The sequence below is a fragment of the Petaurus breviceps genome, unplaced genomic scaffold (genome assembly GCF_028583685.1).
Source record: "Petaurus breviceps papuanus isolate PSGF00001 unplaced genomic scaffold, PetGlider_PUasm1.0 355, whole genome shotgun sequence".
In the NCBI taxonomy this organism is placed as follows: domain Eukaryota; kingdom Metazoa; phylum Chordata; class Mammalia; order Diprotodontia; family Petauridae; genus Petaurus; species Petaurus breviceps.
The window spans coordinates 1291142-1309671 of NW_027186289.1; the positions used below are offsets into that span (position 1 = coordinate 1291142).

General features: G+C 42.6%; 1 protein-coding gene and 1 pseudogene across 1 annotated transcript; both read right to left on the reverse strand.

Annotated features, from left to right (window-relative positions):
• Positions 1-18530, reverse strand: part of LOC138168138 (zinc finger protein 665-like) — a 552079-nt pseudogene that overhangs the window by 43148 nt on the left and 490401 nt on the right.
• Positions 1615-15174, reverse strand: LOC138168170 (zinc finger protein ZFP2-like). Its single transcript, XM_069097215.1, is given in 5 exon segments — positions 1615-2859; positions 2861-3381; positions 7299-7425; positions 13322-13456; positions 14770-15174. Coding segments are annotated over 3 exon segments (870 nt in total). The 5' UTR covers positions 7333-7425; positions 13322-13456; positions 14770-15174; the 3' UTR covers positions 1615-2544.

An 18530-nucleotide genomic window follows, 5' to 3' on the forward strand; every position in this document is an offset into this window, starting at 1 on the left:
CTCCCTGGGAATTCCTTTTTCATAACCAAGACTGGTTCTTTATATCTTGTTACAGTATTAGCTTATTTTTACTTCATTTCTCTGTATTCCCATTGTGCTCCCTACCTTGATCCCCCTTGCAGCTTGTTCTTCTTGCTTGTATTGCAATTGCCTCACATCTCTGGGGATGTCTAACTGTTCAACTATTATCCTTAGTGCCCCTTATTTCAGTAAATGATTGGGAAAAACCTGAATTCACCTAGATAGGGATATTGGAAAAGCTATCATGAAAATAGATTTTTTTTCCATACCTTCTTTGGTCTTAGAACTAAATCGCATAAATTTGTTCTTGACCACTTTGGTAGCACCTAGCACCCTTAAGAGTTTCTGTGGCCTATAATAGTCAGAGGTCAATAAGCCAGATACCTTGTTAAGGACTAGAGATTAAAAGACAAAGGTGGAAGGACAATCCTTGACCTCTGATGGAGAGACAGCACAGGAAAAGAAGCTGCAAAGGGAGAGAGGGTCAGAGGAGCCCCCAGCCACTGGAGCAGCCACTGGAGGGGAGAGCAGTCAGTCAGGAATCCCAAAGTCCTGGAGCCAAGTGAGAGATGAGAAGATGGGCAGTCAGAGGCCATGGCCCCACCCATGGTGCTGGGGGATGGATGGGGGAGGATTGAGAGGGAGAGAGGGTGGAAAAGCTCTTCAGGACTGAGTTAGAGAAACAACTACCCATCAATACAAGGATGGCCTTGAAGTGACAGCCCACACTGTGAATACAGGAGCTAAAATGAAGACTCAGGCCTGGGGGGTGGGGTGGGGATGAAATATCCAGGTCACTGCTCCATAAACTTGTGAACCAAAGTAAGGTACATTCAGTCTGATAGGAGGGCGGCTCTCTCACTCAGGTAGAGTTCACACCATTCAGGGAGATCCAGTATCTTTATGGGGCCACAGAGGAGTGGGAGGAAAGTGGGTCACAAGGTCCTTGCTGCTGCGGCTCCACGCTTGTCTGGTGCAACAAGCTACTGACTCAGTTTCTGCAGAACAGATTGGGGGGCAGGACTAGGAGGTAGGGAGGACTCCTGGGATGTTCTGGGGGAGCCAGTGCTGGGATCTGGTACGGAACCAGCTCAGGGAATGAGGGGAGCCAGGCAGGAGCTTGGGGTCCTGCCTCCAAAGCGGGGTCCCAGGGGCGGGACGATTCTCACAGGGACCAGGTAAATCTCTCACCTGGAGCTGGGGTCACAGAGACAGAGAACACCTGGCCCTGGAGGGGAGGCTAGAAGGCCAGGGGTTCCTGGGTCCCAGGAAAAGTGAAGGGGCTGAGGAGGAGGAGAAATCTGGGCAAGACCTGCCCACCTGGGAGAGGTGAGAGATGCCCACCTAGGGAAGAGGTGTCAGTCTGAGGGATTCTGGCAGGGGGGCTTTAATATGCCAGCTTAGAGAGGAAGTGGGTTTTCTGCTTCGTCTAGACCGCAGTGCCCAGGGCTGGTCTGGGAAGAGAAGAGTCTCCTGGTCCGAGACTGAGGGAGGCATCTGTAGCAGCAAGCACCCCAAGCGCGTCCTCAGGGTTTGCTGCCCATACAGGTTCTTGGATCTGCTTTGTTAAAGGAAAGCAACTCAAAATGGGTTAACAAGCTTACTTTAATCAGTCAGACATATATCATTTACCTTGTTCAGGGGAATAAGGTCAGCACCCCAAACTTCAAAGCATACAGGCAGAATTATCAAGACAGAAACAGATCAAGTAGACAGATTTCCAAACTGTCCAACCATTACATCCATACCCAGTCAACATCTGGGTTTCCACATCTGGGTTTTTCAAAGCCAGGGGACTCTCAACAACGGCTTCGCAGAATTCAGATCAAATCACAGAACACTTCTCAAAGTGAGTCCCAAAACAAAGCTACACATCAGGGCTTATATAGCCTTCTCCTGGCTCAGAGAATGTAACAACCTTATTGACTCACTGGCCAATCAAGAAGTATCTACTGAAAAACAAGCCTCCCTCCACAGACTTCAGGTGCATTTTAGCCTAGGGGCAGGGAAGATCTTCCAAATTTGCATTCCCATTACAGCATCATATCCCCCAACCCCTCCTGAAGACGAGTCTGCCTCTCACTGTAATCTTCATTCTCAATCATTTTTAAGTATTAGAGCTGATTTGTACCTGTTGGCAACATCCACTTATCTAAGGGCACATAAGTGCTGAGACCCCTCCATGATTCCTCTTAGTTTATAAGATAGAGCTAAATGACCATTGTGTTATTAACTATTCACTAGCCCTAATTAGTGAAACCACTGACCAGAAATTGTGTCTCTTGGACACTTTATCCTTTAGATTTCTTTGGTAAGGAGATAGTGGACATAAAAAGTTTTATCATATTCCAGACACATATGTGGCTTCTCTCCAGTGTGGATTCTCTGATGTTGAACAAGACTTAAGCCCTTTGGGAAAGCATTTATGCATTAATTACATTCCTAAGGTTTCTCTACAGTGTGGGATCTCTGATGTAAAACAAATTTACATTTCCTTCTGAAAGCCTTTCCACATTGATTACATTAATAACGTTTCTTTCCAGTGTGGATTATCTGATGTATAGCAAGACTGTTACTGTAACTGAAAGCCTTTCCACACTGAATACATTCATAAGGTTTCTCTCTAGTGTGGATTTTCTGATGTACAGCTAAATGGGCCCTCTGTGTGAAAGCCTTTCCACATTGATTACATTCATAAGGTTTCTCTTGAGTATGGATTCTCAAATGTTCAGCAAGATCAGAGCTTCTTCTAAAACCTTTTCCACACTCATTACATTCATAAGGTTTCTCTCGAGTATGGATTCTCTGATGTTCAACAAGTATAGACTTCCTTCTAAAAGGCTTTCCCACACTGATCACATTCATAAGGTTTCTCTCCAGTATGGATTCTCTGATGTATAGCAAGATTGTTGCTGTAACTGAAAGCCTTTCTACATTGAATACATTTGTAAGGTTTCTGTCCAGTGTAGATTCTCTGATGTACAGCTAGGTGAGATTTCTGATTGAAAGCTTTTCCACATTGATTGCATTTATAAGGTTTCTCTCCGATGTGAATTCTCTGATGGATAAGGAAGGGCAAGCGTTCACTAAAGGCTTCACCACATTCAGGACACTCAAGTGGTTTCTCTCTAGTTGGAATTTTTTGATGGTTAATAAAGGATGACTGTTGACTCAAGTCCTTCCCATAATGATGACAATCATGTGGTTTCTCTCCTATGTCGACTCTGAGAAATACAGCACAGATTTCTCTCCCACTGACCTCACAGGCACCATCACTCATGAAAATCTCCTCATGATTTTCATTCATAGGAATGATTGGCTTTTCAGCAGTCTCTTGTATTTTAGGTCTAATCTCTCCTTCTGCCAGAAAGAAACAATAAAATATATATACATACAGAGGAACATGCACACACATAAATAATTATAACCCCTTCCCTCCTTTGGGATAAAGTAAACTAACTGATCTACATCCTACATCCCCAGGCTAAGAGAAAATTCTTCAAAGTTCAATGGACAGAATCAATGATTTTGAAATGCCATTAGTTGACATCTGCAGGATAACCTGATTTACAAAGACCTTCAGAGACAATGACACTGGATCCTCACAAACACCAGTAACAACAGCAGGACCAGCATTCTCATTATATTCACAAGTTGGGCCATGAGCTCAGAATGGCTGAGTGAGTGACCTGACCAACATCTGAGTAGCTGAGACTACAATTGCAACTCTGCAAGTGAGCATGCTCTGCCCACGGTACTAGAGGGCCTTTCTCCATCAAACTGTCTTTCCTTTTGCTCTTAAGAAAATGTATTTTCTTATAGCATGTTGACTTCTTCCCTTCTTCTCTTTGGGTCTTCCTGTTCCCTGACACACAATGATATTGAAAAAACGCCAATTAATAATCCCATGATGGGCTCTAAAGTGTTCAAGTGAAAAGAAGCATCAATTAATGTGGCCAACTTCACCATCACATTATGTGTCATAGTCATACCCAACCCTGAGTAACCACCAGGCTGATCAGTCAGCAGCCATCAACTGTGGCCAAGAGCTTCCACCAACAAGATTATGGGTCCTGGAAGGCTCAGATGATGGTTAGATTTTTGTAGCAATAAAGTATTTTTTAATTAAGGCATGAACATTGACATTTTACACACAATAATATTGTATACATAATAGACAACAGAGTAGTGTAAACAGAACCTTTATATGCCCTGGGAAACAAAAAAAAAAGTTCATGTGACTTGCTTTATTGCTCTCTCAATTTAGTTATGTGCTCTGGAACCAAACCCACAATGTTTCTGAAGTGTGTCTGTGTTCTTATCATTCTTATTATGATTTTGACTCTTTTCTCCCTAATTCTCCTCTCCTTCTTTCTTAAACCATTATTAGCCTCACTCCCTGAGTTCCCCTATCTCCCACTGAATAAAATTTCTTTCCTTTCCCAAACACCCTCTTTTCTGTGAATCAGCTAAGACTAAAGTTCCCAATCTGCTGCTTCTTCTCAAACCATCTCCCTGTTGGTGTGCCAGACTGGGAGCTCCTTGACAGCAGGGACTGACTTTTCCCTTCCACAAGCTGAGCTGAGTGCCAGGAAAACTGGAGGTGCTTAATCCATGCATGCTGAGTAACTGACTGGGCCCAGGGCTGCACCAGGCCCAGCCTCTACCACACCCCAAATACTGTAGGCTCTTATTTGGCAATTGTATGTTCTGCCCCAATTCTCTTTCTGGCTCTTGCAGCATAATCTCACTGTAGCAGGGCTATTCTTTGGCACCTCCCTAACTGTCTCCCTTGGGGCAGCTAGGAAGCAGAGGGGATAGAGCAAAGCTCAGGAAGACAAGTTCAAGTCCAGCCTCAGACCCTTACTTGCTGTGTCATCCTCAGTAAGTCACTTAGATTTCTTGGCTTCAGTTTCTTCATCTGCAAAACGATGCAGAAAAGTTAAAGGAAAACCACTCCAGTGTCTTGCCTAAAACCCCAGCCGGGATCGTGAAGAGGCAGAAGTGACTGAAATGACTGAACAACAGTACGACTGCCTCCCTAGCAAAAGGATCACATGTAAACCCTCTCTGGGTTGTTAATCACCTGCCTCTTCACCATCTGCCCTCCTCCTCCTCCTCTTCTCATTTTCTTTCATCTCATTTCCCCCCCAAACATGCTGTACTTCAGGGGTGCAGGCCTCCTTCTGTCCGGGGACCAGGACACTCCACCTCTCAACTCTGGGGACGCTCTGTGCCAGCTCCATGCCTAGAATGCTTGTGCTGGCTTCCCTGAAGCCCCAGCCGGAGCCCACCTCCCACAATACGCCTTTCTAGTCCTCCTTAGTCTCAGGGCCTTCCCTCTCTCAGTGAGTTCCCCTATGTCCAGTCCAAAACAGGTTTCCACACTGTTGTTAGTATTTTGTCTGCGCCCCCAGTCTTTGAGCTCCAGGAGAGCAGGGGATGTTCCCTGTATCTCTTTATATCCCTGGTGCTTATCAGGAGGTCTGGCACAGAGCAGGCCCTTAATAAATTCTCACTCACTTAAAGAAGGTCTAAGAAAGAGCCCATATTGGAAAGCCAAACCCCTTTTGCTCTTTCAGGAGAGTTCCTGCCCCCAGATTCCAAACACTGACTTTTTATAGGATCAGATTGATCACTGGAAGGGCATTGAAAGGCCATGGTGTCCAAATCCTTCATTTTACAGATGGGAAAACTGAGGTTCAGTGACTTGTCCAGGGTCCCACTGCTAAAAAGTGTCTCAAAAATGTTTCCAAGTCAGGTCTTCTTGCCCCCAAATCTAGCATTTGCTTCACCCCCACACCTAGAAGCTTCTTGTCATCACAGCTTTCATATGCCTGTTTTCACGTGATGCACCTGTATGGCAGCTCCTCAGGTCTTCCTTTTGCTCAAAATGAGAGATCATATCTTTTCTGGGAACTGGCAGCCCTAGGCAAGGGGAATCAGGGAAGCGGATGGAGAAAACCGTGTAACTTAGGTCTCTTTAGGGAAAAGAGTGTGCATGTAAAGCTACTCCATTCTGAGAATCACTCCATCATGTTAGCACAGATCTGGATCTGCCTTATTCTCCCATTACAGCTTCTAAAGGCAGTAACCCAAACTAGGATGGATCAGATTAGCCTTGAGCTCCTGAAAATCAGACCCTGCTGAGTCACCTTTGGCCCTGTCCCCTACCCTGCTCCTCACTCCTTCATATATAAAAACTTTGGGATTCTACAGAGAGCTTTTACCCCTTCTAGTGAGATTCTCCTTCTGGGGAACTCAACGAACCTCAGTTAGTCCAAATTCTGATTCTTGGCCAGTCTGTTATTCCTGTCAGTGACAGGGGCCTGCAAGCAAGGAGCACAGGATGGTTCCCAGAAGTCCTGAAGCAAAGTTTCCATAGCATTTATTTTGGGAGCTTTGGGGAGAGATGGGGAGAAGATCATGGAGACAAAAAGGAATAAAAGAAAACTGGTCATGGTACACCTTCTTCACAGGATGAGGGACTCACTGCACAGTTTCCATTCTCTAGAATTAGAGGCAGCTGGTAGTGCAGTGGGCAGAGCCCTGGGCCTGGAGCCAGGAATGCCAGGGTTTAAATCCAGACTCAGACAGTTACTACCAATGTGCTCCTAAACAACTCAGTTAACCTCTGTTTGCTTCAGTTTTCTCAAATATCAAATGGGGATAATAATATCACCTAAGGACATCATATTGTAAAGACAGCACTTAGCACAAGAGATGTTGTTGAACAGAAATGCTTATTCCCTTCCTTCCTTTCCTACCATCTGGGCTGGAACTTGGGACAATGTAAAGGAAGACGAAGGACAAATGTGCCCAACCACGTATAGCTGGGAGCTACAAACTGAGGCTTCTCACAAAGAAGAATGTCCTAAACACTTGGCCCATCCCAAAGAGGAAGGCGTGCAGGGAAAAGCCGCCTGAGCAGTTTTCAGAGACTTGGCAGACAAAATTCACGTCCAGGGAGAGGCTGGACTACATCATGTGGGATTACATCCACATACTTCAACATTGATCTGATCTGGGACTTCAACCTACATAGAACTGGCGAGAGCCAGCTTCAGAAGCAACTAGGCAACCTCCAGGTTCTCTACACACAATGTACTGACCTTTTACAGGAAAGCCAGGCAGCAGGAGGACCCTGTCTCTGGGACACAGGAGACCAAGACATTTCCCTTTCCGGTAACTGATAAATGCTCCAAAACCAGCACACTCATGAATGAAGATCTTCCCTCTGATAGCAGATTGAGAGTGAACAGAGGAAGTGTCCTTACCCAGGGAGAGCAAGTTCCAGGCATTCTCCAGCATCACCTCCTTGCACAGCTCCTTCTGAGGAGGGTCCAAGAGGCCCCACTCCTCTGGGGTGAAGTCCACAGACACTTCTTTGAATGTCACCAACTCCTACATCAACAAAAGACACAAGATTTAGACTTGAAGGAGACTCCAGATTTCTTGTAGTCTCACCTCCCTCAAGCAAGAACAGAAAGCTGTAGCACAGAAAGGAGATTTACTCAGTGCTTATAACTTTCATGAGTGTCAGTCAACACTTGACACCACAGTCAATAAGAGGCCAATGGAATGTTGAGATAAGCATTTGGCATGGTGAGTTGGAATAAGGACTAAAAGGTCTTACCATGGAATGCGCCTCCCTGTGGAATGTGTGTGAATGTATTTATTGGCAGTGTGAGGCAGGAGGATCTAGGGAAGAAAAAAAGAGAAGATGATGGGAATTCCCTTCTCAGATTCTGTGGGGAGTGTGTGAGAAGCTCACAGGTACAGGGGATTCTGGGAAGGGGCACGAATGTCTGTGTGATTACAGAAAAGAGAGGAAAGAGAAAGAAAAGATCTACTTGACTTCCTGAGAAGCTGAAACCAAGTCTTCTCTAGATCAAACAGAGAAAGGATCCATAAGTCACAGTAATTACCAGCAGGACTGAACTGAGGGACATGAGGCCTTCCAGCCAAGGGAAGCAGAATTAGCTGTTGTCCCTTTCAGGGCTTGAGGCTGCCCTGGTGTGAGAGGCCAGGGCCAGACATCTCATGCCTTTGTTTTATGGTGACTTTCATTCAGCAATAGCTTGTATTTCTTTATTATAATATGCAGTTACCATAGTTGGTCATTTTTGTCGTTCCTTGTACTCAAAGAGGACCAAATGACATCCCAATGTCAGGGTCAAGGTGCGTCTGTCCATGGATGCCCAGACTAACGGGGCCCAAAAGGCCCTACCAGAGGTCGGGCACAAAACATCCATGTGACCACCTGGGTGGAGATGGCTCTGAATTTGCACGTCTTCCTGTTCTTCTGAGTTACTGCAGTTCTGCTTTGCTCACAGGGCACAGGCCATTCCCTGAGGTGGGCACGCCATGCGGGGTCGTCCTTTGACTGTGTCTCCCATGTCTCACCACTGATTTACAGAGTTCTTCAGAGAGACTCTGGAAATTCCCTTTAATCACTTCTTCTAATCCCCTGTGAGAGCCTTCCTTGCATGTCTTCTCCATGAAATAGTCTTTATGCAAACATTGTTTTAGCATCTGAACAGCATGGAAATAGGAGGGGGAAAATTATCTCACAAAAAAGAGGCAGAGCAGGGCAGTTCCACTGAAGGGGAAGATTGGGGAGATGGTAAGAAAGGGCTGGATCCCTTTGGAGTCTGGAGGGTCCAAAAGAGAAATTCCATTTGAAATAACTGTAAACAATATAAAATATTTGGTAGTCTGCTTGCCAAGACAAACCCAGGAACTATATGAACACAGTTACAAAACACTTATTACACAAATAAAGTCAGATCTAAATAATTGGGAAAATATCTGTTGCTCATGGGTAGGCCAAGCTAATATAATAAAAATGACAATTCTATTTAAATTTATTTACTTATTCAGAACCACACCAAACTTCCAAAAAGTTATTTTATAGAGCTAGAAAAAAATAACTATTCATCCATGATGTGTTTTCACAGAAGTCACTAGTCAGCAAATATTGAACATGGAGTATCAGCAATCCTCTGAGAATCACTCCCTAGCCACCCCCACCCCCATATGCTTACACCCTGTTGTAATAGTGATGGAATTTAAAGATCACCCTGAATTGGCTTGGTTTTTGACATTAAAAGAGAGGGCTGAACTGGTTGGAGCTGGTGACCTGAATTTAGAGAGGCATAAGCAGGAAAAGAGGCAGAAGACTTTTTGGAAGCAGCAATGAGAGAGACAGAGAGGATTGCTGAGGTCCAGTTTGAACTTCCCAGGACTTTTGAGAGCTGCCAAGGACTGAGGAGACATGGCTGTTATGCTGGTACTTTGTCTGTCTGTTTTGATGTTGTTTTGCCAGATTTGTCCACTGGTGAAGGACAGTGCTGTTGTTGCATAGGTTCTAGAAACTTGCTGTTGGTTCAGAAGCCCTGAAGAAGGATTTTCTTGTATGTTTACAGAAATCCTGGAAGAGGGTTTTGCTAATGTTTTCAGGGGTCCTAGGACTGTTCTGCAGACAGAGATTGAATTAATGAGGACACTGGCAATGTATCTTGTGGCCTTGTTAAGCTTTGTCTTCCCAGGAACAAAGATTGCCGAGAACTTGCCTCAGGTCCAGATGAAGAAAAGACCTTTCTTTGGGTATTAGATGCTGTGATGATATCTTAACCTTGGTGTAACTCAGGGGTAGATGGGCTTTGTGCTCTCTACTGTCCCTTTTGAGAAGGTGCTAGGTCTTAACTGATGATAATTGTAATTCAGTTGTGATCCAGGGGTGGGACACTTTCGATTTTTTTGTGCTCTCTGACTGACCAAATGAATGTACTTTGTTTATGACTGGAAACTAATCTCCATTTGAGGAGAGGGACTTTGTGATTGACTAAATGAATGTACTTCCCAGGGGTGGAGTAGTACTGGGAAATGATTGAATTACACTTGGTGAATGCTATATTTTGAAATATGCTGTATTTTGATTTTCTCTGTTCTTAATTTGTCACTGAATAAAACAGAGCAGCTATGCTGGTATTCGGAACCTTGGAAGTTGCTTTTGCATGGCATTACACCAGCTTGTACTTAATTATGGGCAGCTGTGCAATCTTTGAGGGTCACTTCTTAGTTCACACCCTGTTTCCTTGCTAGTCACAGAAACATGGTGAGCCAACAGCCTGAGCACTAATTAGCCCACGTGGGGAGCGAGGTCTGACCCAGATTCTACCCATGACTGGACTGGCTCATCACTGGCCCTCTATATTTGTGGTATATGAATGAAATGGAATACTACTGTGTTACAAGAAAAGAGGAGCAGATGGACTTTATGATATCCTGGAGAGACTTATATGATCTGATGCTGAGTGTGAAGAGCAGAACCAGGAGAACTTTGTACAAAATCACAGACACATCATAGGTGTGATGACTAACCTTGATATACAGGACTCCTCTCAGCAATACAAGGTTAGAAGACAACTCCAAAAGACTCATGATGGAAAAGGGATATCCACCTCCACACCAAAGAACTACAGAGTCTGAATGCAGACTACTTGCTCTCTCTCTTTTGTGTTTTATTTTGTCCCTTCTTTCTCAATGTTCATTTCATTGGCTATAATTCTTCTTTACAACCAGACTAATGCTTATTTGTAGAGCCTATAATAGATTACATGCAGTGGCCATGGCTGGGGGGGGGGGGGAGGCGGAGAGAATATTGGGAACTCAAGGGATTGTGGAACTGAATGTTGTAAACTAAAAGTAGATAAAAAATAAAGAAAAGACAGCTTCAAAGAGGTCAACAATCTTACTTTAATTATAGATAAGTAGAAAGAAGTGTGTATCCAAGAAAGAATTCAATAGACAGGGCAGAAACTGGGCATAGACCATTATTTAACACCATATACCAAAATCAGGTCTAAAATGGGTGCATGATCTAGGTATAAAGGCTGATACTGTAAGCAATCTGGGAAAGCAAGGAATAGTTTACCTGTCAGATTTGTGGAGAGGGAAAGACTTTATGACCAAACAAGAATTAGAGGGCATTATAAAATGCAATATGGATAATTTTGATTACATTAAATTGAAAAGCTTCTGTACAAATAAAGCCAATGCAACCAAGATTAAGAGGGAGGTGGGAAACTGGGAAAGAATTTTTACAACCTATATCTCTGTTAAAGGACTCATTTCTAAAATATACAGAGAATTGAGTCAAATCTATAAGAATACAAGTCATTCCCCAATTGATAAATGGTCAAAGAATATGAACAGGCAGTTTTCAGAGAAAGAAATTAAAGCTATCTATAAGCACGGAAGAAATGCTCTAAATCACTATTAATTAGAGAAATGCAAATCAAAACAACTCTGAGGTACCACATGTCACCAGTCAGATTGGCTAAGATGACAAAACAGGAAAATGACAAATGCTGGAGAGGATATGGGCAAATCTCAACACTAATGAATTGCTGGTGGAGTTGTGAACTGATCTAACCTTTCTGGAGAGCAATCTGGAATTATGGCCAAGAGCTATAAATAATTTCATATACTTTGACCCAGCAATACCACTTCTAGGGTTATATCCCAAAGAGATCATAGAAGTGGGAGGAAGACCCATATGTACAAAAATATTTATAGCACCTCTATTTGTGATAGCAAAGAATTGGAAATTAAGGGGGTGCCCATCAATTGGGGAATGGCTGAACAAGTTGTGGTATATGCATGTTATGGAATACTATTGTGCTATAAGAAACGAAGAGTAGATGGACTTCATATTTATCTGGAGAGGCTTAAACGAACTGATGCTGAGTGAGAAGAGTAAAACCAGGAGAAATTTGTACACAATTACAGACACAACATATGTGTGATGACCAACTTTGATAGACTGGACTCTTCTCAGCAATGCAGTGATATAAGTCAATCCTCAAAGACTCATGATGAAGAGAGATGTCTACATCCAGAGAAAGAAGTAGAAAGAACAGAGTTTGAATCCAGATTGAAGAAAACTACCTGATCTTTTTCTTTTTCTTGTTTGGTTTTATTCCTCTTTACCACTGTTCATTCCATCTGATACAATCCTTCTTTATAACGTGACTAATGTCTAATGTGAAAGTATTTGAAGATCTTATACTTGATTGTATGCTGCCATGGGGGGAGGGGGGAGGGAGGGAGACAGAATTTGAAATTCAAGGAATTGTGGAATTGAATCTTGTAAACTAAAAGTAAACAAACAAATTAATACAAAAAATAAAGCCAAAATTTTTTTTAAAATATATAAAAAAATGTAATTTAAAAAAAAGAAACACTTCCCAAATTTATATAGCTTCTCTCTGCTATGAATCTTCTTATGCCTAGAAAGATCTGAGTCCCGACAAAAGACTATTCCATACTGATTTCATGTATGTTTTCATCCCACTTTTGAAATTTAGGTGGGCAGGGGAGAGATAATAATGTAGTTATACCTTCATTATATTCATAGGGTTTCTTTAGAGAGTAAATTTTCTGATGGCTAATAATCATAGAGTCCGTGAAGGGCTTTCTTCCTTCTGACAATCATTAATAACCACAATAAGGGCCAGAGCCTCAACTAACCAACCAGAAGAAGAGCCTGGACCCAACAGCTTCTTTGTTCTCCAAGTAAACTCAGAGAATCCCTCTTCCTATGTCATCAACTCCAGATGAGGCTGACATAAGAGCATTCTTTCTTCTGCCAAGGATAAGACCCTAAACTGAAGACACTATTTTGAATAATGAACTTTTTCTTATCTAAATATTTTGTGGCCATGTATTATGCTATAGCATGTTAATGATAAAGAAAACAAAGATGTTCTAGGTCATAAAATCAATTGACACCTTGTCAGCTCTCTTCTCTTACTAAGAAAATTCCTTTCTTGTAATCACAAATTTTACCTTGCAGTAGGATTGTTCTAAAATGTATTTAAGCTCTCTGATTCTTTTGTTTAGTCGGTTGGCAATTTCTACTGACCCCATGTTCATATTTCTGCTAGCTTTATGGAAATAAATAATATAAAAATATATTATCACCTAGACTATTGTCTCCTTTAACCAAACTTCATATCATATGTAAATATTTTTGCAGATATAACTTTTCTCTTATCCAGTGAAGGCTGAATTGAAGTTGAAGGCCTTTTTCTATTGACGACCTTCATAAATTTGCATTTCAGTTGGCTTCTCAAGGGATTGAATAAACTCTACCTGTGCACTAAAGCATTTCCTAGATTTACTGGAAAGTCATTCCTTGAGGTCATGTTCTTATAGTGACATAACACTGAATATTCTATCAGTTTCTTTCTACCTTTAATTACATTTACAGAGACTCTGGATTTTTACCTACCTTACTATCAGTCAAGAGATTTCTCACAAACTGAAGTCACAAGGGCCATCACTCATGAATCTAAGGTGACAAGATTCTTTCTCAGAAATGCTCGGTTTTTAGTAGTCTAATTTGCTTCAGACATGATCCTTGTATCTGAAGAAAGAAATATAAACAAAAACACACACATGAACATATCCTCTATTCTCTGATGACTGGAAGGAAACTGATTTTTCTTCTATTTCCCTAGTCAAAAAGAATTTTCAAACTTAAAGAGGCAGAAGCGATCATTTCCAAAAAACAAAGGCTCACATCAGCAGGATGATTTAATTTACAAAGAGCATCATGTACAATGACACTGGATCTTCGTATGAGCTCCATGATACATTCAGGGCAGGATTCTCATGATACTTTACAATTCACTCCATAGCCTCAGAATGGCAGAGTGACAGAACTAAATTCATCCAGAGGAACAAGGAGGAAAATCCTTACCTTCCTTGCAGCAATCACCTGATCCCCTGGAACATCTCCGAGATCAGCATGACCTTCATGTCATGGCTTCACACCTCAGGCCAGGAACTCAGAATGGTTGAGTGATCTGACCCAAATCCCTGCAGCTGGAATTAGGACTTCAACCCTGTGACCAGGGGGGCTCCTTCCACAGTACTAGAAAGCCTTTTGCCATCGAACTTTCAGTAACTTCTTCAAATACCTATTTCAATTTACTTTTTATTTTGTCAGCCTCATGTAATCTTCCTTTTCTGTACTAATCAGTTTTGGTGCACTATCACATGGTTATTCTTTTTAAATTTCTTCTGATAAAAATGAGAAATCATTTTACCCTTTTGAACTGTCATGTAGTAATATACACCAACAATATTCAGTGTTTTCTGCAACTTTTCTCATTCTATATTGAGACCAATTGATATTTTGAGATTTGCTGCACATATAGGAAATGTTCATATGATTTCGCTATCTATTAAATCATTAAGTGCAATAATTTCCCTGTTGAAGCTTTTTAATCTTATTTTTTGCTGTTGACAGATCTGAGACCACAACATGACTGGCAGCTACTTTTTTTTCTATTTCCAAGACAGAATAGTTTTTAATGTTTTTAAGCAATCACTTTTTAGAATAGTTATTACCCATGTATTTTAAAAAATGTATCTTCAGTGATTCCAAAGTATCATGATCAATACATGTACACTATACAATGATGTTGGTGTTATACAGTAATTACAGCAAACTGTCCACTTCTAATAAAAGATATTCTTTTTTGTTTTGTTTTTTGCTTTTTGGAGGTAGGGCAATTGCGGTTAAGTTATTTGCCCAAGGTCACACAGCTAGTTTTATGTAAGTTAAACACCAGATTTGAATTCAGGTCCTCCTGACTCCAGGGCCAGTGCTCTATTCACTGTGCCACCTAGCTGCCCCCAATAAAAGATATTCCTTCAGTTTCTCAACTTTACCTCAAATTGTTTCCAAAATGCAGACAGGTAGGACATGCAAGTGCAAATGAATTCCCAAGGGATGACCAAAGCTATGCACAAATCTTCAATGCTTTTCTGCACACTGCATCAAAGTAGTCACTTCAATCCAAGTTTATTTGTAATCTCATTTTCTCAGAACTGTAATCACATCAAGATGCTACAGATGTTTCTGTTCTTTCATGGCAGGAAAGAAACACATGATCAGTAGGAAAGCACCTTACATCTGGAAACCATCATGGGCCACCCCAAATGTTCTTCAGAAGCAGACCTTATGTTGCCTCTCATTGAAGTGTTAAGGCTACTTTCTGATTTGAACTTCTTTTCTGTCTGTTACTATTTTTCTGTCTAGGAGGTTTTCAAGGAAACTATTCCATAGCATTCCATAGATCCTATGAGACTGTAGCCAGTGTGCCAGTGGTAGGAAGAAGTAATGTCTGATGAATTCTTTCCTTCCAAAGAGTGCTGTATTCTATCAACCAGGTGAAGCCCATTCCTGAAAATGCAGAGGAGTCCAAGATAGGTTGAAAAGAGAAAAGTTTTATTACAAAGAAAATCAGACCCTAGTGCCATACAAAAACTCTACAGCCCAGGAGATGCAGAGAGATTTATGAATGAAAACTACAAACGGGGAAGTTCAGGGTGTTGGGGAAAAGGATGGATAATCTTTCCCAGGATCAGGGGGACCCAGAAGCAGGATGTTTAGCATGAGGAGTTGACTGCAAGGCTGGTTGGGCCTAGTTTGGGGAGGGAGGTGTACACCAATGAGGTCAACCAGTGAACAAAGGCATCTGGGAGTGAGCAAGACTGTGGCTCACTGCAGGCTCCTTCCATCAAACACACTCAGTGTCTAGTGCATGTGCCTGCTAAGGTAACTGATGCAAAATGAACATATCGATCTCAGGGGAACTTCTTAGCAGGCAAGTTCAAACTCAATTCCACCCTGTGCAGGTAATCTCCTTTTAGTCAAGGTGTGGGAGAGGTAAGTGTGTGTGTGTGTGTGTGGGGGGGGGGGTTGAAAGGCCAAAGGTCACTTTACGCAGTCTGAATGAGTTCGGCCCATGTTCAGTGCTGCCACCCCTACCCCAATAATGTTGAGATGTCTCCAAGCAGACATTCTTTCTTTTGAGCTTGGGGATTTCATCCCCCATCCACCCAAATACCAGATTTAATCAGATTTAGGACTGCCCAGAGAAATTTCAGGTTTTCTTCTGTGCCTGGGACAAAACAAAGACATGGAACCGGCTCCTCTCCCCACTGACCCAGGGCTCCTTCTGCGCAACAAAATAATGAACTATCATTATTCACGTTTATACCCCACATTAAAGTTTCTCAATCAGCTTTCACCAAAAGACCATCACCTTACACGTGGACTATTACAATAGCTGCTGGGGGAGGGGCTCTGCCTGCCTCAATTCTCTCCCCATTCAAGTCCAGCCCCAAAGTCACTTTCCTAAAGCACAGGTCCCTCTCCCACTCAATAATCTCCAGTGGCTCCCTCCTCTTTCCAGGTACAAGTACAAAATTCTCTGCTTGGCATTCAAAGCCCTGCATAACTTGGCCCTCTCCCACCTTTCCAATCTTCTTACACTTTTCTCCCCCATATTTCTTCTTCCATCCAGTGACACTGGCCTCCTGGAAGTTTTGCTCACAAGACCCTCCATTTCTCTCAGCTCCCAGCATTTACTCTGGCTGTCCCCCATTCCTGGAACACTCTCTACCCTCTGTTCTGACCACTGACCATCCTGGCTTCAAGTTGTGGCTAAAACCCAGCATTTGGCAGAGGATCTTCTCCAACCCCTCTCACTTTCAGGGTCTTACCTCCTCATCATGCCCCATCTATCCTGTGTGTAGCTCACTTTGTGCAGATACATTGTAAGCTCCCTGAGGGCAGGCACTGTTCTTTGCCACTTTTTCTATCTCCAGGGCTTGGCACAGTGCTGGGCACATTGTGGTTGCTCTGGTGTTCCGTCCTGTCTGACACAAGGAACGTTAACCAGATGCTTCATTTGGCATTTTGTTTGATGACCTTGCTGATGTCCCTTGGGACATGTAAACATCTGATTAACCAGGGCCATCCCCTCCACTGACAAAGGGGGGGGTGTCAGTATTTACACTCTTTACACTCATATGATAATGATTTGTCTTTATCGTTTCCCCATTTCCTTTTCTAAAAAGGTTCACAAATTTAAAACAGTATCAATAGATCTCAAATAAAAAAGTGTATTTTACAACATACACTACAATTGGTTGAAGACAATGGGTTTCCTCTGCGGTATGGAGAAATGTAGGCAAACCTGCCTTGGGTAAGACCTGGGTCTCTCTGTCTCTGACTGGGTCTCTTTCTCTTTCTGTCTCCCTGTCTTTTACTCAGTTGAGGTTTCCATGGTTTATCCAACTGACTTTACTATGAGACTACTGATCCAAGGAATGTTAGTCCCGAAAATAGCCAGGATTGCCATAGTGATTTAATGTTTCCAAAGCATTGAACAAATATTGCTTCATTAAATCCTCACCTCAACTCTGGGAGGTAGATGCCCTTATGATCCCCATTCTACAGAAGGGGAAACATGCAAGACAGCTGACATGACTTGTCTAGGGACATACAGTGAGGAAGTGCCAGAGACTGAACTGGAATTCAGGCCTCGTGGTCCAAACTCCAGCACTTCGCCCCGTGCCACCTCGAAGTTTAAAGAAAACATGACAGACATTAATGTTCAACAGGTGCCAATGTATTTAAAGAAGCAATTATTCTGCCAGCGGACAACAGGAAACACACTGAGTGCAAATTCATGGGAGAATGGCCGAAGAAGGCTATGAACATCATGAAAAAGGGGGGAGGGATGATGCACAGCGGGATTTCAAAGGAAAAAAAACCATGCCATACTTAGGGTTTTATGGACAGGACGGACTTTAATGAGGTCTCTGTTGTGGGGAGGTCTAGTGGAGTCTGTGCTGCAGCAGGAGGCCTTCCCTTGGTAATTAGATCCCAAAGCTTTGTCTCCAGCGGGATTTCTCCAAAGTACAGACAAGTATGAGCCCTAGAGAAAGACCTTCCCACATCCAATGCCTTTACCCACCTCCATTCCAGTAGCAACAAGGATCCCCCTCCTCCAGAGAAGAGCATGGCCCAAACGAGCACTTCTGTAAGCTTCTCTCTACAGTGAATGCTTTGGTGAGATAGTAAGAGATGATACCTTCCCACACTGAGTGCACAGGGACCTGTTCCTCAGAACCTGAAGAAGCTCTGAACTGCATCTGAATGCCTTTCCTTATTCAGGACAATGAGCAGATTTTTATCTCATCTGAATTATGAGATAGAAAATGAGATGACTGTTGCCTGAAGGCATCACCACCTTAATTATATCCAAAAGTTTCTCTTAAATATGGAACCTCTTCTTTTAAATATGGTAAGAGTGGTGGCCAAAACACGCTGTCAAATTCTTCACACTCATGAGATTCCTCCCCAGTGGGGATATTCTAATGTTTAGAAATATTGGAGCTCAGCATGAAATCTTTCCACATAGATTACATTTATAAGGTTTCTCTCCAGTGTAAATTCTCTGATGTTTAGGGATACTGGGGCTCTGTAGGAAAGCCTTTCCACACTATACATTCAAAAGGGCTCTCTCCAGTGTGGATTCTCTGATGTACAGCAAGATTGCCCCTCTGTGTGAAAGCCTTTCCACACTGATTACATTCATAAGGCTTCTCTCCAGTGTGGATTTTCTGATGGGAAGCAA